General features: G+C 45.3%; 1 protein-coding gene across 1 annotated transcript in view; it reads right to left on the bottom strand.

Moving 5' to 3' along the window:
* The window catches only part of PDS5B (PDS5 cohesin associated factor B), a 536,259-nt gene that overhangs the window by 181,740 nt on the left and 329,583 nt on the right, over window positions 1–24,936 (bottom strand). The window contains 1 exon segment of the mRNA XM_030200370.1: window positions 14,124–14,229. Coding sequence (XP_030056230.1) covers window positions 14,124–14,229 — 106 coding nt within the window.

Below are 24,936 nucleotides of genomic sequence, written 5' to 3'. Positions count from 1 at the left end.
AGGTGCCCTTGACCTGGATTGGCCACTGTCGGTGACAGGATGCTGGGCTAGATGGACCTTTGGTCTTTCCCAGTATGGCACTACTTATGTACTTATGTAAGGTGTGTTCTCCAAAATCGTATACAATATTCTAAATGAGATCTCACCAGAGTCTTATGCAGGGGCATCACCTTTTTTTTTCTTACTGGCCATTCCTCTCCCTATGCACCCAGGCATCCTCCTAGCTTTTGACATCACCTTTTCTACCTATTTGGCCACCTTATCATCATCACATACAATCACACCCAAGTCCCGCTCCTCTTTGGTGCAGAAAGGTTCTTCATCACCTAAACTGTACTGTTCCCTCGGGTTTTTGCAGCCCAAATATGTGGCCCTGAATTTTTTAGCATTAAATCTAAACTGCCAAATTCCAGATCATTCCTTTAGCTTCCCTAAGTCCTTCCTCATGATATCCACACCTACCCTATTGCAGATTTTGGTATCATTGGCAAAGAGGCAAATCTTACCAGACAACCCTGCTTACAAAAATGTTTTATTTATTTCCAGCACTTGATATACCACAATGTCCATACGGCCTCTATAGAGTTTACAATATAAAACTGAACCTTGCTGCACACCGCTGGGAACATCTTTTTCCTCAGAATGAGCTCCCATTTACCACTACCCTCTGTCACCTTCCTCTCAACCAGTTCCTAATTCGATCACTCATGCCGAGGGCACTCAGTTTATTAATCATCTATGCAGAACCATGTGAAAAGATTTGTTAAAATCTAAATCTACCACATCTAGTGCTCTTCCTCAATCCAACTCTAGTCACCCAGTGAGGCAGACTCGAAGAGGATGTAGAAATGTCAGTTTTAATGATAAAAAGTTGTAAAACGACCCGACACGGCCATGTTTCAGCAAAACCTCAGGGGTCAAACAAATCTAAAAGTAAGAATGATATGAGTACGAACAAATATACTTGCACCATAACTTAATTTAAAATGAATAGAATTTAAAAAGTAAAAATTAAATACAACTCATACATGAATAAAAATAAAGACTTATGAATTCTTAAATATAATCAATACATGTACAGATATAAAGCATGAATGTTCATGGCAGTGGTATGCTTTTTCTTTTTTAAATGTATATTATAAAGTAAGCAAGGGTATTGTCATAAAAATGCACAAAGTGTGTATAAAAATGTATTTAAAAAGGACATACATATTACATCAATGTAGACATGAAGTTCTGCCTTAAAAAAAAAAAAATTAAGATATACCATCTGCTAGAACGCGTTATATTTTTAACTCAGCATGGCATCCCCATTTTCTACCTGTAAACAGCTGCTTAAAACCTGGCTTTTCTAACCAGCCTATTGCTTGTCTATCCATCCTCACAGTCCTTAAATTAAACATCTACCTGCCTATGTCACATACTATCCCTAAGGCTCCTTCTTCTCTGACTTACTTTCTTTTTCACTTCCTTTCCTTCCTCTTCTTTTTTCCTCTACTTTATATATTGTAAACTGCTTTGCTAAACCCTGTGAGTGAACAGAGGTTTATCAAGAGACTGAATAATAATACAAGTACATAAATCAAGTAGGCCAAAGAAATGCTACCAAAAAATCATCACAGCCCCGAGCCCAAATGAACCTCACCAACTAATACAAATGGGGTATGTAAATGCCAGATCTGCCGTTAACAAAACTACTACAATAACAGACTGGATCACAACAGACAATCTCGATTTTCTATTTTTAAGTGAAACCTGGATCCATGACTCCAAAGATCCCATAATTTTAGAGCTATGCCCCCCAGGGTACAAAATCACCCACTGGACAAGGAATGGAAAAAGAGGAGGAGGCATAGCTATAATCTATAAATCCCAATTCACCGTCACAACAACAGCCGAATCCATACTTCCCCAACTTGAAATCGCTTCAGTTAGAATCAACCACCCAACCCTACAAGACCACCATAACTTTATCCTGTTCTATAGACCACCAGGCAACTGGCAAGAATGCCAAACACATTTTATGGACTTCATATCGAACACTTGTGTCTCAACCCAAAACCTTCTTATAGTAGGAGACATCAACCTCCATCCTGAGGATAACAACATAACAAATGTGGCTGAATGCAAGGACTTCTTCCAACTTTGGGAGCTTCACTGGCCAAACACACAACCCACCCATACTAAAGGACACACACTAGACATCATTACATACGAACTTTCACCAGAACTAAATATCACACTAAAAGATACAAAATGGACAGCCGTACCTTGGTCCAATCACTACAAAGCAAATCTCTCTCTTCGCTGGTGAACAAAAAACTCACAACATAAACAAGAACTAATAACCTATACTACGAGAGGCAAAATAGACCCAACAACATTTTGGCAAAAATTCTATATCAATGAATGGACAACACCAACAGAGTCAATCCAATTTCTTTATGATTGGGACAACAGATGTAAAATCATACTAGATTACATAGCACCACTCCAAACCAGAACCTCACATAGTAAAAACTCAATACACTGGTTTACCGAAGAACTTAAGGAATTACAAACGCAAGTCAGAAGATTAGAACGAGCCTGGATTAAGAAAAAAGACGACTCTACATTCAACGACTGGAAACAACTACAGAGAGAATACAAATATACCATCAGACAAACTAAAAGATCTTACTATAAAACTCAAATTGGACTGGGCTACAAGGACACACAAACTCTTCCAACTTGTAAATAAATTACTAAATACCACTCCGGTTACCTCTAATAACACAGACACTCCATCGGCAAACAACATTGCAAATTACATCAAAGAGAAAATAATAAAGTTACGTCTCATGATACCCATCAACACAATGGATTATTATGTAAACCTCCTTGAGTGTTTGGACCCAACACCTGGGGAACATCCAGCAGACCGATCATGGATCAACTTTGACACACTATCGATCGAGAGCATCTCCCAATTGCTTAAAAGATACACCAAATCACAATGCAAATTAGATATCTGCCCTAGCATTCTTACACGGGCTGCCCCTCAACAATACAAAACAGACCTCACGAGATACATGAACTACATGCTACAAAATGGTCTCTTTCCGAAAGATAAAGGAAACATTCTACTTACACCTTTACCTAAAGATGCAAAGAAAAATACAAATGACCTAACCAACTATCGCCCAGTAGCATTGATCCCGCTGATAACCATGCTCATGGAAGGTGCAGTGACGAAACAGCTCACTAACCACCTGAATACTCAATTCTACATGAATCTCAATCAGGATTTCGATCGAACTACAGTACCGAAACAGTATTAGTAACTTTAATGAATAAATTTAAACAAACAATTGTAACTGGCAACAACATACTTCTTTTACAATTTGACATGTCCAGTGCCTTCGACATGGTCAACTATGGAATACTATTACACATCCTGGATTCCTTTGGAGTTGGAGGTAACGTTCTTAACTGGTTTAGAGGATTCCTGACATCAAGATCATACCAAATAATAACTAACGAGGTGAAATGAGACTCATGGACACCGGAATGTGGAGTTCCCCAAGGATCTCCCCTCTCACCAACCCTCTTTATCCTAATGATGATACCCCTAGCCAAACTACTAGAAAATCAAAACCTGAATCCATACATATATGCAGATGATGTCACGAGCTATATCCCGTTCAAACACGAACTAAAGGAAATCGCCAACGATATCAACCAAAGCTTCCAAATCCTGCACTCCTGGGCGAATGCATTTCAGCTAAAACTCAACGCAGAAAAAACACAATGCCTTTTACCTCACTTCACAACATAACAAGTAAATTCTCCACCATAACCACCCCAAACTTTTCCCCTTCCCGGTCTCAAACACTTTGAAAATTCTTGAAGTTACCATTGATCGAAATCTAACACTTGAAAACCACGTGAAGAATACAACTAAGAAAATGTTCCACTCCATGTGGAAACTTGAAAGAGTAAAACCATTCTTCCCAAGGGCCATTTTTCAAAACCTGGTACAATCAATGGTACTAAGCCACCTGGATTACTGCAATGCACTTTACGCTGGATGCAAAGAACAAATCATCAAGAAACTTCAAACTGCCCAGAATACTGCAGCCAGATATACTGCAGCCAGACATATTTGGCAAAACAAAATACGAAAGTGCAAAACCACTAAGAGAGAAACTACACTGGCTCCCACTCAAAGAATGTATCACGTTCAAGATATGCATGAGTGTTCACAAAATCATCTACGGAGATGCCCCGTCATACATGATAGACCTCGAGGACCTCCCACCCAGAAATGCCAAAAGATCAGCCCGCACTTTCTTATCTACACTTTCCCAAGTGCAAAGGATTAAAATATAGACTAATACATGCATCCAGCTTTTCCTACATGGGTACGAAGTTGTGGAATGCACTACCAAAACAACTGAAAACAATCAACGAGATAACTAACTTTCGCAAATCTTTGAAAACATCTCTTCAACAAAGTCTACTACGAAAATCCATAACTAACTACAACTTCTCAACACTCCACCCTTATTTTAACTGTCTTTCTATATAACTGCTGATTATATCGTCTTGTAATCCTTAATATCTTTGTAACACCAACTGTATCTTCTGTACCCTGAAAATGGCAATCCATAACAGGTCTTTGTAAGCCACATTGAGCCTGCAAATAGGTTGGAAAATGTGGGGTACAAGTGCAAGTAAATAATAATAATAAAATGGTGAAGTGTGCACACCAAATGTACTTTGAAAAGAGGCTCAAGACCAAACCCCTGCCCTAAAAGAGTGAGTGGGAATACGATAGTCATTTAATAAATGCAAGTACTTGTAAAGCGGAAGTGGCAGTCTAAAAAACAGTCGTCAGGATGACAGAAGTTCAAAGGGGATTCAGGAGTAAACTAATAAAATGCGTTTTCCTGGAAAAGGTGACAAATATAATGTGCTCCCTCTCTCGCGGTTTATTTGGAATTTGTTATACGATTACTAGTAAACACATCAAAATGATTTATAATTCAAAAACTTTAAAAGAAAATTAATAGAAAAGAACACCATTCCTAGACAGGACAGGGAAAGTACAGAAAGAAAAAGAAAAGTATAACAGTAAGGGATAAAAAAAAAAATCGTAGGGGTAACTGCAAAATGCCTATCTAAAAATAAAAGAAAAGCAAAATTAACAGATCTTAAGCAGGGCTTTAAAGTTAACATGGATCACTACACTTAGATAACAAGGTGGGGGATTCCATAGTACTGAAGCAAAAAAATATATATATGCTTATTACAGGTTGATTCTACGGGTGCCCGAGCCAGCAGTGGTTTTAGCCAACACCACAGTAGAAGAGCGAAGATGTCGGGACAGCCTAAAGGGGATCAACAAGGACGATAAATTGGTGAACATCTTTATGGAGGACACAGTGTGAACAGAAGATTTAAAATTGAGAAGCAAAAACCAAGGGGCAGTCAATGATGCTAATAAAACAGTAGCAATACATGGTTAAAAAAAAAAAAAAAAATTTCAGCATAAGACTTCCCCTATTATGAACTGAGTGGAAACACTAACAAATATTGTGGAAGGCTGGCAATAATCCAAATGAGATGTGAAAAAGGAATGGAGAACTGCCTAAGTACACTTATCAAATCGATGTTGGATAGTCTGGAACCGTTGAAAGGCACAGAAACAATGCTCAGAAACAACAGAAAAATGGAGGTCAAGTGCAAGTTTGGTCAACAATACCGATATATTTAAAAGACTCGACAAATGATTAACAAAACAGGTCCATTTACAGACAGCCAAGAAGAGACTCAATCTAAACACAACTGAGCAAAGATAGAATCAGGGTTAGAAGGGTCCATAGCCTATATAATAATTTGCACCTACAACGTTCCATGTCTGGCTGCCTGGGTTCGTAACATCTCCTGACGTCAGCCAGCCTCCAACGTTCCATTTCCCCCTCACTGTCCCGTCCTCGCATCAAGACGTAATGACGTCAAAGGGCAGAAACAGTGAGAGGGAAGGGAACGTTGGAGGCGAGCTGACGTCAGGAGGGATGTTACGAACAGAACGGAAGCCAGCACCAGCCAGCCAGAGAACATTCAGGTACAAATCGAGGGGAGAAGAGAATCGCAGGACATCGAGCGGAGGGAGGGAGAAAGGGAAGGGAGGAGAGGGCAGGGCAGAGGAGAATTGATGGACATGGATGGGAGGACAGTAGAGGAGAGAATCGCGGGACAAGGATGGGAGGGCAGGAGAAGAGGAGAATCGCTGGACATGGAGGGGAGTGCAGGGGAGAGAGAACGGAGAAGAGAGAGAGAGAGAAAAAAAAAAAGCTTACATGACAGCCTTCCTAGGGCCCGTTTCATTGTTGAGGAAACAGGCATGGTTCCACTAGTAATGTAATAAAAGGATGTCATCTGCATAGAAACGTGCTTATACCCAAAGATTGAATGTAAGTAGAAGAAAGTGCCTGGCCTTGGGGGACTCCGCAAACATGGTAGAGGCAAAAACAATAATTCTAATTGACGCATGAAAAAAAAAGAAGATTCTTAGTCACAAAGAAGTGAAGGAAAAAATAAAAATTTAAGTCTGTACTACAAACAACTACGCCTATGTTTACCAAGGTGCGCTATGGGTGCGTTAGCGTTAACGTGCCCATAGAAATGTATAGGTGCATTAGCATTTAACGTGCCTTAAATTTAAAGATAAAGATAAAGACACCAGGTAGAAAAAGAACAGATTGTGCAGAGTCTTGTAGTATCTGGATTGGTCTGGAGGAATGCTACAAAAATTACCCATATACTTTAAGCATATTTTCAAACAGTTTGCCTATTCATATAAAGAAATGTTTTTAATATTTTGATGTACACTTGTTTTGTATGGTATGATATCGATTGTGTATGTGACAGCTGTAAATCCACCTAGAACATTTGTTATTGAGCAGATATAAGTTATTTTAATATAAACAAAACAATTGACCTTGATTCTAGCACACCTCTAATGGACCGATGATCAGAAGCAAACACGGGCACTAGAGGCTATTAGCACAGTACTAGCTACTGCCCCATTATCAGAGCCCCGGAGCACACAAAAACGCGCTCACAGGCTCTGACTGCAAGTAGCATGCAATTCATGCTAAATAGGACTCTTACTGCAAGTAGCATGCAAACATTCCTTCCCGATGAGCAGCGGGCAGAGTAACAAACATTGGTGGGCTGTCCACAGCAAACCCATACACTAGCTCAGAGCTGACGTTCACGTTAGAGTTTGCGACTATTGGGGTAGAATGGTGAGCCCTATCCAGAATGCATTTGCATGCTAGCAGACCCTCCATTCTCTCCCCCACCCCAGACAGCGACATGGGGCTGGAGGTCCGTTTGGACCTCCAGTCCCCCTGACCCCCCCCCCCCCCCAATACAAGTTAACACCCCCTCAAAAAAAACCCTGGTGGCCTAGTGGGCTGCAAACCAAGCAACCCCCCCCCCCAACCTGGTGTTTCTAGCAGTCCTCCTCCTCGCCCTCTGTATCTTTTTGGAGGGGAGTGTGTGGTGAAGCCCATCCATCACTTCCCAGGATGCTGTGGGGAGGGCTGGCGCCACCAATTTCAGGCGGCGCTAGAAGAGGACAGAGGGTACTACTCCCTCCTCCAACAATGGTACAGGGGTGTGGGGGAAGAGGGTCAATAGACCACCAAGTTTGGAGAGGGGTGGAAGAAGGGAGAGGAGACTTGCTTTGTCGGTCCACTGGGACAACCAGGGCTTTTTTTGGGGGGTGGGGGTGCAAGGGGGGTTGGAGGGCTGGAGATCACTGTAAACTTGTTTTGGGGTGTGGGGAAGTGGTAGGGAGGACTGGAGATCCACCAGACCTCAAGCTCCCCATATCGCTGGCTTGGGGTGGGGGTTCAGTGGGATCACTAGGCCACAAGGACACTGCTATTTCAGAGGGTCTGGTGGTCCCACAGACCTCAAATCCCCTGTGTTTGACAGTTCCAGGCTGTCAAAAGCTCAGACCTGTCAAACAAGTGCAGGAGTCTTGTGTCTGAGAATCCTCCTGCACTTTTACCCAATGATCAGAGATAATAGCGTGCATAAATGGGAAAATTAGGTTCTTACCGTGATAATTTTCTTTCCTTTAGTCATAGCAAATGCAGCCATTACAGATGGGTTGTGTCCATCAACCAGCAGAGGGAATAACATGAGCTTTCCTCACAGCGAACGATGGCCCTACAACAAAGGGCATTAACTCAGAATGGAGGGAATGAAACATCCTCCCGGAAGGCATAAACCATCCTCCACTGAGACATAACTGGAGGGAATAAACTCATCCTCCAAAAACATTAAACTGGAGGGAGATTAAGTCATCCTCCTTTAGTGAACAAGATCCTGAAGACTGTTTTCCGACTTTCTCCCAAGGACGGAATCTCCAGGAAACACGAACAGAACCTGAAATAGATTTACAGGCAGATAGCATCAGACAGGGAGGGATCATGGCTGCATCTGCTATGACTAAAGGAAAGAAAATTATCACGGTAAGAACCTAATTTTCCGGATTCCTTGTCATCAAGCAGATGTAGCCATTACAGATGGGATGTATAAAGCAATCCCTAGATAGGGTGGGAACAAGCCACACCACACGCCAGCACTTGCGCTCCAAAATGTGCGTCCCTCCTGGCAGCCACAGCCAGCCTGTATGTCGGGCAATAGAGAACTTAGAAGCCCATGTTGCTGCACCTACAAATCTCTTGAAGAGAGAGTGCTCCAGTTTCAGCCCAAGAAGAGGAAATTCCTCTAGTGGAATGCGCCTTAAAGGCATCAGGCGGAGGCCGGCCAGCAAGCAAATAAGCTGAAAGATAGATTCTTTAAGCCAGCGGGCAATAGTGGCTTTAGACGCTGGAGACCCTCTGCGAGGACCTGATAGCAAAACAAACAGATGATCAGAGGTCCTGAAAGAGTAACTCCGCAGATACTGCAAGCAGAGTCCTGCGCATGTCCAACAGGTGCAATTGCCCAAAAGATTCTGGAAAACTCCTCCTCGACAAGGAGGGCAAGAAAATAGGTTGGTTTAGGTGAAATGCTGAAACCACCTTAGGCAAGAACGAAGGCACGGTCCGAACCGTGACCCCGACTCTGAAAACTGCAGAAAAGGGTCTCTACAGAACAGCGCCTGGAGCTCTGACACCCATCTCGCCGAAGTAATGGCGACTAACAGAGACGCCTTCAGTGTCAAATCTTCTCTGAAGCACGCCGAAGCGGTTCAAAGGGAGCACCCTGAAGGGCCTTCAGCACTAGCCCCAGGTTTCCAAGCTGGACAAGGTGCATGCACGGGAGGGACGAGCCGAAGCACCCCTCTAGAGAAACTGTGCCACATCCGGATGAGCAGCTAAAGACCACGCCTTCAACCTTGCCACGCAGGGAGCCAACGCTGCCACTTGCACCCGCAGGGAATTATAGGCCAAGCCTTTATGTACACCATCCTGCAAAAAGTCCAGAATCGGTGAGACAGGAGCCCGCAGGGGTGTGATCTCTCTGGAAGCACACCAGACCAAACTGGCGCCAATCTGGCATGAGCCACGGAAGTGGAACGCTTGCGGGGCTTGCAGGAGAGTGGTAATTACTTTATTGGAATAGCCTCTGCCTCTCATTGCGCCCTCTCAATCGCCAGGCCATAAGACCAAATCGGCCGGCATCCTCCGTGGTCACCGGGACCCTGTGACGCAGGTTGGGAACCAGAGGTAACTGAAGGGGATCCTCTACGAGCATCTGTCTGAGGTCCGCATACCAAGGCCTCCTGGGCCAATCAGGTGCGACGAGAACCACTTCTCTGATGCAGCCGAATCCGCATGCAGCACTCGCCCTATCAAGGGGCCACAGAGAGAACACATACAGTAGGCTTTGGAGGCCAGGGTTGAGCCAAGGCATCCACCCCGCCGCGCGAGGATCTCTCCGTCTGCTGAAAGAAGCACGGACTTTGGCATTGTGCTTGTCGCCATTAGATCCATCACGAGCTTACCCCATTTGGCACATATCTGCAGGAACATTTCGTCTGCAAGTTTCCACTCCGCTGGATCGATCTGATGCCTGCTTAGATATCTGCTTGCACTTGCTTCGACCTGCAATGTCAGCTGCCGACAGAAACTGTAGATGCAGCTCGCCCAGTGCAAATTGTTTGGCCGCGCGCTAGAGCCGACCTTGTCGATTTATGTAGGCCACTGCTGTCAGTGTTGTCCGACATCACTCTGACAGCCAAGCCTCCAGGGTCACTTGAAAGGCCAGAAGCGCCTGAAACACCGCTTTCATCTCTAGGCGGTTGATGGACCACTCAGACTCCTTGGGTGTCCATAGACCCTGGGCATGCTTCCCCTTGCAATGTGCGCCCCAGCCTTTCAGACTGGCATCTGTCACCACTAGGCACTAATCGGGGAGCGCCAGCAGCATTCCTCGCCACAGCATGCTGTCTGAGAGCCACCACTCCATGCTGAGTCGGGCCGCAGGGAGCCAAGAGAGTCTGCATTGGTAATCCTGAGATACTGGAGACCATCTTTGGAGTAGAGCATACTGTAGAGGTCTCAGGTGCGCTCTCGCCAGGGCACCAGTTCCATGGCTGTGTCGAACCTGGCCCCCAAATATTCTAGAGACTGCGAGGGGGTCAGGTGACTTCTGGCCAAATTGATGACCCAGCCCAGAGATTGCAGTACTGAGACCACTCTGGCTGTTACATGCTGACTCTCTGCAGCAGAGTTTGCTCGAATGAGCCAGTTTGTCCAGGTACGGTGAACCCTATACCCTCATTGCCTTAGAAAGGCAGCTACTACCAGAATAACCTTCGAAAAGGTGCGGGGAGCTGTGGCGAGGCCAATAGGAAAGGCCCGAACTGGAAATGCTTTCCCATCACCACAAACCTCAGAAACTTCTGGTGCGGGGCCAATTGGAATGTGCAAGTAAGCTTCTTTCAGGTCCGAGACGTGAGAAACTCTCCTGTCTGTACCGCTGCAATGACGGAGCGCAGGGTTCCATGTGAAATGCCGCACTCTCAGGGACTTGTTTATTCTTTAAGTCCAGATAGGCGAAAAGACCCTCCTTTTCGCGGCACCACAAAGTAGATGGAGTAGCTGCCGCAGCCGTGTTGGGCTGGAGGTTACCGGGTACACGGCCCCTATCTGAATCAGACCGTTGTAAGTCTCCTCTACCGCCGCCCGTTTGGCGGCAGAACCGCATCGGGACTCCACAAACACGTCTCTTACAGGGGCATCGAGTTCTATTCTGTAACCGTCTCTGATCAGGTCCAAGACCCACTGATCTGAGGAAATGTTGGCCCACTCCTCGGCAAAGAGGGAAAGACGTCCTCCGATGACAGGACTCGAGGAGAGGGGCGGCGCACCATCATTGAGAGGGTCGCCCCTGAACTCCAGGCCTTGAGCCAGTGGCTGTGGAACGTTTGTCCGGGCGAAAGGAGTTCCTCTGCTAAAAACAGACACGAGAAGTGAACACAGCAGAACGCCCCGGGCGGTACCTTTGAGCTTCACGGAAGCGAGGTCTGTAAGAGGAGTGGACCGCCGCACCCTTAGAGGAAGGCCGAGGCCTATCTTCGGGCAAGCGCTGGGGTTTAGCCTCACCCAGGCCCTTCACAATTTTCTCCAACTCCTCACCAAACAGGAGAAGGCCTTGAAAGGGCAACTTCACCAACCTTTGCTTAGAGGCCATGTCTGCCGCCCAATGCCGTAGCCAAAGAAGACGGCGAGCCGCCACTGCTACTGCCATGTGTTTAGCCGAAGCTCTGACAATATCATAAAGGGCGTCAGCAAGAAAGGACAAGGCCTACTCCATCCACGGAGCCACATCTGAAAAGGGCTCCGCTCCATCACCGGGCTGTTCCACTGCCTGTTGCAACCAAGCCAGGCAGGCTCTAGCAGCATAACAACTGCATGCAGACGCCCGAATAGTGAGACCTGCAATTTCAAATGACCGTTTAAGTGCTGATTCCAGTCTACGGTCTTGAATATCCTTCAGGGCAACACCTCCTTCAACAGGGAGGGTAGTTCTCTTCGTCACAGCTGTGACTAGGGCATCCACTTTAGGCATAGCAAAGCGAGCCATATGCTCCTCACTCAGAGGGTATAATTGCCCCATAGCCCTGGAAACTTCCAAAGGTCCCTCGGGGTCAGCCCATTGAGTCGAAATAAGCTCTTGGATGGAGTCATGCAAAGGAAAGGCTCGAGCAGGCTTTTTGGTACTAGCCATCCTAGGATTCACAGAGGAGGCTGTGCCACGGCAGGGTCCTCAATAGAGAGAGCCTGCAGGGCATCAGAAATAAGCGCTAGCAGCTCTTCATGGTGGAAAATCCTCACTGGCGGAGGGATCGTCCGATGCCTGAGTCCACTTCTGCACCAGACTCTGGCTCCTCAGACCATGAAGGGACTGCCAGAGTCCACTGAATCCTCGCAGCCCGGCCCCGACCACGGGGGGTAAAATGGAGATGCAGTCCACTCTCTGAAGGGGAATGATCCTTTCTGCGCTTCATTTTCTGCCAATTATCAGGGAATAACACCTCAGAGGCATACCCAGGGCTAGAATCCACCGGGGTGGGCATAGAAGAGGCCCATGCCGGGCTTTGTGGGAGAGCTCTTTTAAGCATGTATGCTTTATGAATTAATAAGACAAAATCAGGGGAGAAAAACTCACCCTGGGCACCCGACTCTGTCGGGCTAGTAGCTCCCATATCAGCCTCACTCGAGGCCTCCCGCCCGGGCTAAGGACTCTCCGTCTCAGCGGAGGTCGTGCCGTGTGGTAAATTCAAAATGGCGTCCACTGCCAGCTCAGAGCGCGAAGAATCATCGCTCGCCATGCTCGGGCCGGCTCTAATGTCTGTACAGCACGATTTACAGAGCCCAGCTGCTGATCTGCGCTTGCCACACTTGGAACAGCGCTTTACTGTCTCCGCAGCCATCGCCGAAAACGGCGGTAAAATTCAAAATCGCCCCGATCGCGGGCCCACCCCGGAGGAGTCAGAAAACACTCTTACCTCACTGGACCGAGTATCACAGCTCCGGTCCCACAGAAAAAGGCAAGGAAAAACCTCTGTTCCAGCATCTAAGCGCTTTTTTTTTTTTTTTTAACGCTGTGAGGAAAGCAGAGGTAAATAGAACTCCGGAGGCTCAGGTGAGTGGGAAAGGCAGGGAAAGGGCGAACCTATGTGCCTGCATCCACTGTTGGTGGGGAAGGACAGGGAAAGCTAAGCAATGTGTCCACATCCACAGAGGTATGGGTAAGGCAGGGAAAGGGCGAACCTATGTGCCTTTAAAGTGAAGCTGCTATAGCCTCCAACACCCCTGCTAACAACTGGCAAAAGCACAGGAGCAACCTCCAGGCAGATTTTAGATGGAGCTCGAAGAAGCTGCAGCCACTCTGCTAGGGGAGATAGAGAATACTGAAGAGAGGCAGTGGAGCAAGCTAGTATGAGGCACTGAAAAAAGTGTGCTCTCTATCTCCCTCTGCTGGTTGATGGACACAACCCATCTGTAATGGCTGCATCTGCTTGATGACAAGGAATTGCATGTTATCATCTCTAATCATAGGGGCGGTAAACCCCACGCTGCTCCAGCACTATTGTTAGAGTGCTGTTTGGAACAACACGGGGCTTTTATCATCATAAATTCCCCCTGCCAACACCACTTTATCCATAGAGCTTTTAACTGTAAATTGACATACACAGCTAATAAGCACGCTTCTAATGGGAAAGCAATTCTAAAGCAAAAGATTTGTTCATGTAACCTCCTATACTATACAGATAAGTCGTTTTGAAAACGAAGCCTATGATTTTTAAATTGACCTTTAAACTTGAAGTTATATGTCTGTATAGTTATCCTGACACTACTTCAAGAATCACTGATCACCTCAAATGTTGAACGTGATTAATATATGGTCGACCATGACTTCATACATGGAAACCCATACAGCGGAAAACATCTTATTCTTTCTTATGCTATCTATTAACACTGCTCTAAATTACAGGCCTTCCTCAAGAAATGAACAATTTAGAAGTTACTTTTTTTTTTTTTGAGAAATTATGCTGCACATTATTAAGTACAAAGTGTTTTTATTTTTAATGAAGACAGCTTTACCTTCAACAATTCAAGTCCTGCTCGAATTGCCTGATCGGTAGGTACTCCTTCCTCTTCATCATCTGCTGTCCCATCTATTGATTTATTTACCTGTTTGATAAGAGAACTTGAAAGAACAACATTATTACTGTGATATATATATTCTCAAATACCAAGATGCTATTAACTTGCATTAATATTTTACAAAAGAAACAAAACTATCTAAATTTCTGTATTACAACATTTACATTTCCTCAGTGATAATTTATGGCTTTCACCAATGTAATTATGAACAACATTTTAATCACCCAGATATAGAAATTTTAAAAACCGTAGGCAAATGGCAAATTCATGCACCATCAATTAGCTAAAACACACACTGGCTTAGAGAAACTGACATTATTTAATAGCATGAAATAAATAAGTGGATAACAATCAGCACAGAAATGTTTACATTTGATCCAAATGATACAAATAGAAGAGATTTCTCAACACAGTGATAACAGACATGCACACCAAAACTTCATTCATACTAACTTTTTACCTTTAAAATATGAGAGCTTTTCTATGGAAGCAATCTCCCATGTTTGATTTCTCCAGTGAGTTACGGTAGGGGGTATGTTTTCATTGAGAAGAAAATACAAAGTAGTTAGCTAATTTGGAAGTGAAGGACACGTCTTAATTGGAAATCTAGTTCTCCTTGAATGCAATATTTCCAAAAGAGTTAATTTTGTGCATTCCATGACAGTAAAGTGAAGATACTTACCTGTAGCAGGTATTCTCCGAGGACAGAGTGCTTTATATTCTCACAAGTGGGTGATGTCAATTCGCGTCACCCGGTCTGGAATTTACCAAAGATAATGAGAGCTTTGTGGAGCACAAGCTCCACCATGCATGTGCGAGTGCCTTCCCAACTGTTGCGAGAACATAGTTTCCTCAGTTTAATACTATAACAAAAAATAAAGTAAAAATAACAAAGGAGACAACTCCAAGGGGAGGTGGGAGGGACTGCGAGAATATAAAGCCTGTTTAACTCAAAGAATATCTGCTACATGTAAGTATCTTCTCTTTTTCAGAGGACAAGCAGGCTTATACATTCTCACAAGTGGGGAATCCCTAGCATCCAAGCTCACCAAAAACCACCACCATTGGTCAACTGGGCCTCGCAACTTGAGGACTTAACACAGATTAACCTGAAACTATATACAATCTGAATGAGAGTGCAGCCTGGAACAAAATGAAACAGGCCTAGGAGGGTAGAGTTGGATTCTAGATCCCAAACAGATTATGCAACACTGTCATGTCAGGTATCCTGCTCAAGGCAGTAGTGTGATGTGAATGTGAAGACCATGCCACAGCCTTGCAAGTTTCTACAATGGAGGCTGATCTCAAGTGGGCTACCGACACAGCCATGGCTCTTACATAATGAGCCATGACATGACTCTCCAAGGCCAGCACAGCTTGGGCATAAGTGAAGGAAATGCAATCTGTCAGCCAAATAGAATGGTGTGTTTCTTGACTGTGACCCCCATCCTGCTGGGATGAAAAGAAACAAAAAGCTGGGCAGACTGTCTGTAGGGCCTTGTCTGCTCCATGTAATAGGCCATGCTCTCTTGCAATCCAAGCTGTGCAAGTTGATTTCACCAGGATGGGCATACGGTTGGGGAAAGAATGTTGGCAAGACAATCAACTGGTTCAGATGGAACTCCCGACACCACTTTCGGAAGGAACTTATGTTGAGAATACTCTGTTATGAAACTTAGTATAAGATGCATCAATCACTAAAACCTGAAGCTTACTGACCCCTACGAGCTGAAGTAACAGCCACCAAAAAAATGATCTTCCAGGTCAAGTACTTCAGATAGCAGGAATTCAGTGGTTCAAAAGGAGCTTTCATTAGCTGGGTGAGAACGACATTGAGATCCCATGACACTGGTGAAGGTTTGATGGGGGCTTTGAGAAAAGCAAAAACTCTCATGAAGCGAACAACTAGAGGCTGTCCAGAGATGGACTTACCTTCTACACGTTGATTAAAAGCACTAATTCCACTAAGGTGAACACTTACAGAGTTGGTCTTGAGACCAGACTCTGATAAGTGTAGAAGGTATTCAAGCAAGGTCTATGTAGGGCAAGTAAGGGGATCTAAGGCTTCCTCTCACACCAGAAGGCAAACCTCCTCCAATTAAAGAGTAACACCTCTTAGTGGAATCTTTCCTGGAAGCCAGTAAGACCCGGGAGACTGTCCAAAAGACCAAAGAAAGCGAATTCTAGGCTCTCAACATCCAAGCTGTGAGAGCCAGAGACTGGAGGTTGGAATGTAGAAGAGACTCCTCATTCTGCATGATGAGGGTCAGAAAACACTCCAATATCCACGGTTCTTCGGAGAATAACTCCAAAAGTAGAGGGAATCATATCTGCCGCGGCCAGTACGGTACAATCAGAATCATGGTTCCACAGTCTTGCTTGAGTTTCAACAAGTCTTTCCTGTAGATGTATCACAGGATACATAAACAGAAGACCTGTCCCCTAATTGAGGAGGTAGGCATCTGATGCTAGCCTATTCTTTTTTTTTTTTTTTTTTTTTATTTGTACCCCGCACTTCTTCCCACTCATGGCAGGCTCAATGCGGCAGGCAATGGAGGGTTAAGTGACTTGCCCAAAGTCACAAGGAGCTGCCTGGGCCGGGAATCGAACTCAGTTTCTAAGTTCCCCAGGACCAAAGTCCACCACCCTAACCACTAGGCTACTCCTCCACTGGCCCAAAGCCTGGAATACAACTGAGGGAACTTGTGGTTAAATTTGAATGGCAAAAATATCCACCAAGGAGGTGCCCCATGCTCAGTAGATCTTATGGGCTATGCCCATGTAGAGTGATCACTCATGCGGTTGCCTTATCCTGCTTTATCCACAGTATTGTTTGAGTCTGCCAGATAAGTGGCTCGAAGGAACATGCTATGTTGGCGAGCCCAATCCAACATCCAGATGACCTGACAGAGAGGGTGTGATCTGGTGCCCCCTTGCTTGTTGGTGTAATACATTGCAACGTGATTGTCTGTTTGGATGAGAACAATTTGGTGAGAAAGCCGATCTCTGAAAGCCTTTAGAGTAATCCAGATCATCCGAAGCTCCAGGAGATTGATTTAAAGATTCATTTCCTGGGAGGGTCAAGCTCCTTGAATGTGAAGCCCATCTACATGAGCTCCACATCCCAGCAGAGATGCATCTGTCATCAGTACTTTTTGTGGCTGAGGAATTTGAAATGGAAGTCCCAGAGTCAAATTGGATTGAATGATCTACACTGAAGAGAGTGTACAAACTCTGGGGACACTTGGATGACATCTTCTAGACTCCCTGTGCCTTGATACCACAGACACACTAGAGTCCATTGAGCTGATCTCATGTGAAGATATGTCATGGGTATAACATCTCCGGGAGGTAGGCTCAAACCTTCCTGTGTGTCAGAGTCCATTGAGCTGATCTCATGTGAAGACAAGATTGTCCGCTCTTGTCTCTAGGAGGCAGGCTCGAACCTTCCATGTATCGAGCAGGGCTCCTATAAACTCCAATCGCTGGACAGGGTGGAGATGGGACTTGGGATGGAGATGAAAATGGTAACGGAATTCAAAAATGTGTGGGATAAACACAAAGGAATCCTGTTCAGAAGGAATGGATCCTCAGAGGCTTAGCGGAGATTGGGTGGCAACACTGATAATTGGGAAGCAAACCTAGTGCTAGGCAAACTTCTATGGTCTGCCCCCTGAAAATGGCAAGTTAATCAAGGTCATGTATACATATAAAGTAGCACATACGAATTTATCTTGTTGGGCAGACTGGATGGACTTTACAGGTCTAACTGTCATCATCTACTATGTTACTATAGAAAACACTTCATATGTCACTCAGGACCTAAAGAACAATTCCAATATACCATAATAGCAGTAACTTCCATGAATCACACAAGGACCTACCTAGGAAAAAAACAGCTCTAACACTACAGTGGGCACTAGATCATCAATACACCTACTGGAAAACTAAACAAGCCAGACTGATACAAACTGATCCTGCAGTCAATGCTAACAGAAAACCATGTCTTTCACAGATACAGAACATAGACCATCACCCAGTATAATCATGAACTAAAAACAGAATTAAAAATTAAACCGAACTCCCAAGAAGCCAGATTCTGCATACAGTGCAACACCAGAGAAACAGTGATGTATGTCCCCCTGTACTGTGCAAAACAAAAATGTAAATTACAAAAACCAACATATTCCAATCACTACATTACAAATAACAACTACATATAAAACAAATTTGAAATATACCATTTTAATGGACTAAAAGTTTTCAATAAGCTTTCAAAAGGTCAAAACCGTCAAAAATATAACATCTTGGTTTCATTTACAATTTTTTTTATTTAAAGTAAATTTTAACAAGATAATGTTTTCTTTATTAACGCTTAACACAGGTACCACACTACTTTATTTGAAAGTACAAATAACATTTTTCCTACCTCTGTTTTTTGGCCATATTTTTTCCCAATTGTGTTAAACCCAGTCTCTGGTTTCTGTTTTCTTCATCTTCTCTTAACACTCGCCAGGATTTTCTGTACATTTGTCATTTTTCTCTCTTATTTTCCTTTTAGTTTTCTTCAGTTTATTTTCTGCCTCTGTCCAGATTTAATTCTTTATGATCCAGTCTTCAATTTCCCTCTTTTTACTATCTCTACCTACAGCTTGCCACCTCTTTCCCTCATCCTGGCTCTCCTATTTCACTTCCTCTTATTCACTCTATTCTCTTCTTCCCACCCCCCAATCCAGCATCTGACCCTTTTTTATTTAATTTCCCCTTCCATCTAGCCTCTGCCTCCCTCTCCCCTCTCATACCTGCCCCTCGCTCTCCTCCTCCCCCTCTTCCAGCTAGTGCCTGCCCCTCGCTCTCTGCCTTCCATCCAGCATTTGCCGTCACTCTCCTCCATCCTCCACTGCTCCCTCTTTCCCAAACCAGCAGCAGCAAAACAAAAGACATCCATCGTGGGACTACACTGTGCATACTCGAGGGCTGCAGTTCTGACCCAGAACAAGAAGCGACGTCTAAAGGGGCGGACCAGCAGCTCGGGTATGTTTAGTGAGGTCCCACAGTGGCTGCCTTTTGTTTTGCCATTGCTCCTGGTTTGAGAAAATAGAAGCAGTGGTGCAGGGTGGCAGGGTAGTACAGGAGGAGATAGTCAGAGCAGGTCCCAGTGCTGCTGGCTGCATGATGGGCTATAACTGCTGCACAGCCTCTTATTAAAAGGTATGTAGCTTAGAGGGAACAGCGGTTGTAACTATAAAGGTCAGTATTTCTGAGGAATACAGTGCTGTGAAAAAGTTTTTGACCCCTTTCAAAATTCCTCTAATATTGCATTTATGTCAACTGAAAGGCTTCTGATCTTTAAACAAAATGTAATATTAGACAAAGGGAACCTAAGTGTAAATATAACAGTTTTACAATTTTTACATTACCTAAGGAGTTATCCAACACCCATGGCACAACAACAAAACAGCCTGCAACACCTCATTGAACAACTAAGCAGTATGGTCTAGGGGCAGCATGCCTTTTGCAAAAAGAAAAACATTCACATGTGCCTTGTGAGCACTGACAAAGGTGGAGCAAAACCATGACCAGAAAGAAAAGTGCTTCTAGACACAGTTCATGCAAGGAAGTATTTTCATACTTATGTCTAAGTTAGCCATATTCAGGACCGGTCTTAAGGTGAGGCGACCGAGGCGGCCGCATAGGGCCCCGCGCGCGCCTCAGGTCGCCCCGCCCGAGCTCCAGTCCGTCCTCCCTCCCTCCCTCCCAACGAATCCGATGCGCGACGGCGTGGAGGGGGCGGTCCGCCCCCCCCCCCCCCGATGTCAGCGGGAGGGGGGGGGGTGCTCCGAGTCGCTGCTCTCCTGTCACTCCTGCCTTTAAAAACGCAATTTAGAAGCGCCGAAGACAGTGACAGGCAGCACCTCGCGTCTGCCCGCCCTGCTACTAAAATCTGTTCGACGTCATTGGGCCTTCCCATATTGAGTCCCGCTCTCCTCTGAGGTAACTTCCAATTACCGCGAGGGCAGGTGGGACTCAATGTGGGGAAGGCCCAAACGATGTCGAAGAGATTTTTAGTAGCAGGGCAGACGCGAGGTGCTGCCTATCACTGTCTCTCCGACGCTTCCAAATTGTTTTTTTAAAGGCAGTGAGGGTGGTGGGCGGCAGAATGGAGCTCAGCTGGTAGGTGGGTCGGGGGGGGAGGGACTCAGATGGGAGAAGGGTGGGGGTTCTCAGGTGGGGGAAGGGTAGGGTGGGGGTTCTCAAATGGGGAGATGGAGAGGGGGTTCACGGATGGGAGAAGGGGGTGGGGTTCTTGAATGGGATAAGGGGACTGAGGTGGGAGGGGTATTCACAGATGGGAGAAGGGGGTGGGGAGGGGGTTATTGGATGGTTGAAGGGGACTGGGGTTGGGGAGGGGGTCACGGATGGGAGAAGAGGACAGGTGGGGAGGGGACTGGGGTTCTTGAATGGGATAAGGGGACTGAGGTGGGAGGGGTATTCACGGATGGGAGAAGGGGGTGGGGAGGGGGTTATTGGATGGTTGAAGGGGACTGGGGTTGGGGAGGGGGTCACGGATGGGAGAGGGGGACGGGGGGGGAGGGGACTGGGGTTCCTGGATGGGATAAGGGGACTGAGGTGGGACGGGTATTCACGGAGGGGAGAAGGGGGTGGGGAGGGGGTTATTGGATGGTTGAAGGGGACTGGGGTTGGGGAGGGGATCACGGATGGGAGAAGGGGGAAGGGGTTCTTGGATGGTTGAAGGGGACGGGTGGGGAGGGGACTGGGGTTTTTGGATGGAAAAAGTAGACTGTCACTGGGGTCTGAGAAGGGGCCATATGGGGCCTGGGGCTGGTGGGAAAATGGGGCATGCGTGGGTCAGGTGGGAGAATGGTTCTGAAAAGGGGACCCTAATACAAGGCATGTGGTTGAAGGGGGCTGGAACTGGGGGCTGAAAAGGAGGGTAGGTGGGATAAGGGGGCTAGTACTGGGACTGGAGGCTGAAACTGGGGACAGGGAGAAGTGGCTGGGGGGCTGAAGCTCGAGACTGGTGGGATAGTGGGGCTGGAACTGGGGGCTGAAAAAAAGGGGCAGAGAGAGGGGCAGATCCTGGATGGGGGAGCGAGAGGGAGGGCAAACCCTGGATGGATGGCAGAGGGAGGGCAAATGGTGGATTGAAGGGGCAGAGAGAGAGAGGGCAGACAGTGGATGGAAGGGATAGAAAGGGCAGACAGTGAATGGATGGGGGGGAGAGAGAGGGCAGACAGGGGCAGATGGTGGATGGATCATGGAAGGGGCAGAGATAGAGGGCAGATGTGGATGGAAGGAGCAGGGAGAGAGGGCAGACATTGGATGGAGGGAACAGCAGAGAGGGCAGACACTGGATGGCAGAGAGAGACCGAAGACAGATGCTGGATGGAAGGAAGACAGTGAAAAGAAGATGAGGAAAGGAGAAACCTGAGACAACAAAGTGTAAATAAAATATATATTTGTATTTTTTTGCTTTAGGATAAAGTAGTATTGTAGATGTGTTAATAAATGTTTATAATATAGGACATGTAAACAAGGTAATCTTTTGATTGGACTAATTTTAATACATTTTTAATACATTTTGTCTAACTTTCGGAGAACAAAACCCCCTTCCTCAGGTCAGGATAGGATACTGTAACAGTACTATACTATATTGACCTGAGGAAGGATGTTTTGGCCTCTGAAAGCTAAATCTATTAGTCCAATAAAATGGTATTTTATTTTCTATATTTGTTTTATTTCCATTTGTTAATTTGTAAAGTGGTGATTGGTATTTGTTAGGTTTTTTTTCAAATTTACATCTGCTGTCTTTATATTTTGCACAGTACTAGGGGACATTTTCTGTTTCTGTGGTGTTGCATTGTATGCAGAGTCTGGCATCTTGGGGGTTCAGTTTAATTTTTGTCTAAATAGAAAGTTTTAATATTACTACTTATTCTATAGTGGATTAGGGTGTATCTGTGTTTGGGAAAAAGACATGGCTTTCACTTGGCATTGACTGTGCAGTATCGACGACGATCTGTACTATTCTGTCTGGTTTCATTTTACAATAGGTGAATTGATGCTCTAGTGCTCACTGTAGTGTTTTAAGATGTTTTCCTTTTCTTTGTGTGATTAGTAGAAATGACTGCTTATGGTATGGTAGAATTGCTCTATAGGTCCTGAGTGTTTTGTATTCTCGGCATACCTAGTACTGGATTTTGGAGGGGGATGTTAAAAAATGACTGGGAGGGAGGGAGGGGGGCCTTGGAGCTGGGAGGGAGGGAGGCCCTGGAGCTGGGGGCCTTGGAGCTCGGAGGGAGCGGTCTTGGAGCTTGGAGGGAGGGGTGGCCGGCCCTGGAGCTAGGGAGGGGGCGGGGCTAAGGTGGGGCCCCATCAAATTGGTCTGCATAGGGTCCCGCACTTGCTAAGACCGGCCCTGGCCATATTGGTGTTCAAACCGATTATAAGCCATTGGTCTCTATTTTCAAGAAAACCTGACAACCTCACCTAAACTACAGAGAATATTCAATTTAGCTACAAATATATGCCATCTTGATCTATGCATTTGTAGCATCTAGACAGCAGCTTGTTTGTTAAAAATAAAAGCTGATCACATAAAACCAATTTTGGAAAATTGACATTGGCTACTATGTTGTGTGAAGTTCAAATTTGTTTGTTTAGCACTCTGTTCATTATATCAGGAGTTGTTGGTACCTCATTAACTGTCAAGCTCATTATGTTCTTTACAACAAAATGTTTTCAGCTACTAAATAAAATTAAATTAGTAATGACGAGAGGAAGTGACGTCACCTTGCTGGGTGGTGGCTTGAACTACTAGCTCCTGCATCTTCTTCGTTTTAAAAGTGGTAATTGCTCCCCTCTCACCGTATTTCCTTCCCAATTTTCGAAGTGTGACGGTATAAACTTTGGGGAGGTAAAATGAGTAGATCCACGGTGCATGCTTGTAAAACCCCGGCCGCCGGCGCCACGTTTCTTCGTTGCCCAGTTTGCAGTCGGACTCGGAGTCCGAGTATTTATTTATTTATTACATTTGTATCCCACATTTTCCCACCTATTTGCGGGCTCAGTGTGGCTTACAATACATTGTGAATGATGGAAATACAATTTGTTACAGTATGATTATGGGTTACATTGTGAAGAGTTATGGGAAGACAAAATTAAAGTCAAAATATCATTTGGGGAGTAGAACAATGGAATGTAACAATGAGGAAATGATAGGGCGATAGAACAATAGCAAGAGAACATAAGGGTATTACAATTTTATCTGTGGGTAGAGTTTTACGTGTGGTGAAAATACGGGAGAAGAGAACTCAGAAGAGAGTGTATTGATGCATTTCTATTAGTGTGTATGGACTTCATGTGTTTTGATCCTTGCAGTAGGTTCTCTCAAAGAGATGAGTCTTCAATAGTTTGCGGAAGTCGGTTAGTTCGTAGATCGTCTTCAGGTTGCGTGGTAGTGTATTCCAGAATTGCGTGCTCATATAAGAGAAGGTTTGACGGAGGAATCGAGCGCCTGCCCAAGAGGTATTATGAAATATTTACGTGCTATGTGTGCTGATATTAAAGCTTCCAAGACTGAAATCTTAGAGAAAATGGAAGCTCTCGGGTCAGATTTAAAGGAGCTGAGCGGCAGAGTGGAGGATTTAGAATGCCGGATGGAAGAACAAGCTGTGCAGTGCTCCAAAGCGGTTTTAAAAGTCGATAAAGCTATGGATCTTTATACTGAGCTCCAACTTAAGGTCGATGACCTTGAAAACCGGAGTAGAAGATGTAATTTGCGACTTCGAGGAGTGCCGGAGTGTGGAGATTCAGAGGATGTTCTAACGGTAACAAGGGTCATCTGTGCCAAACTGTTAGATCTGGATGTGCCTGAGGCTCAAATTGAAACTGAAAGGGCTCATAGAGCTCCGGGTTATCGATTGGAGAACCGGCCGCGTGATATAATAATGAAATTTGTCTCTTCTGCAATGAGGGAAAGATTGCTTGCTAAAGCGCGCCAGTTATCTTATGTGGAGTTCAACGATGCTAAAGTGTATGTTTTTCAGGATTTATCTGCCTTCACTTTGGCACAACGGAGGTTGATGCGACCAGCCTTGGATGTTCTCTCAAGGGAAAAAATAGCCTATTGTTGGGCATTCCCGTTTGCACTGAACTTTTCAATTGGGAGTAAAATGCATCGAGCCCATCATCTTTCGGAGGCCTGGAGAATCTTACACGAGGCAGGTCTGGTGGTAGACTTGGCTCCTCCGCCTTCTGCTGTTTCATCTGTAAAGAAGCGTTTGCAAAAATGGAGGCATGTGGCTCCTGCATCGAGGAAATCTCCTAAGGGAGACTGACTCTGAACCTGTGACACTCTGGTTCTGGTTTGAATTTAATTTGCTTAGCATCTAGGATCAACGTGGAGTGTATGGTGGTTTGTTGGTGATTATATTTTGGAGGGCTGTTTGTTTCCTATGGGGTGGGAGGGAGGTGTTTGCATGAGAATGGATGAATAACACTTAAATGGGAGAGGATGTTAAGAGAAATGGGGGGGGGGGGGGGGGGGGGGGAATGATGTTTGCGGAGGAGAGGTGGGGGGGTTGGGGGCGCTAGAGCGAGCGGGGGGATGTTCATTTTCTCTTTCTATTTTCCCATCTTGGTCGTGTTGGGGACCATTGATTGGTGTGTAGTGGGTTGGGGGTGGATTCGGATTGGGGAGAGTTCTTGGGTATGGTTTCTGCATCGA

This window comes from Microcaecilia unicolor, chromosome 4, assembly GCF_901765095.1.
Source record: "Microcaecilia unicolor chromosome 4, aMicUni1.1, whole genome shotgun sequence".
Taxonomy (NCBI): domain Eukaryota; kingdom Metazoa; phylum Chordata; class Amphibia; order Gymnophiona; family Siphonopidae; genus Microcaecilia; species Microcaecilia unicolor.
Note: the sequence above shows the minus strand (reverse complement) of the source record. Positions and strands in the feature narration are given on the sequence as shown.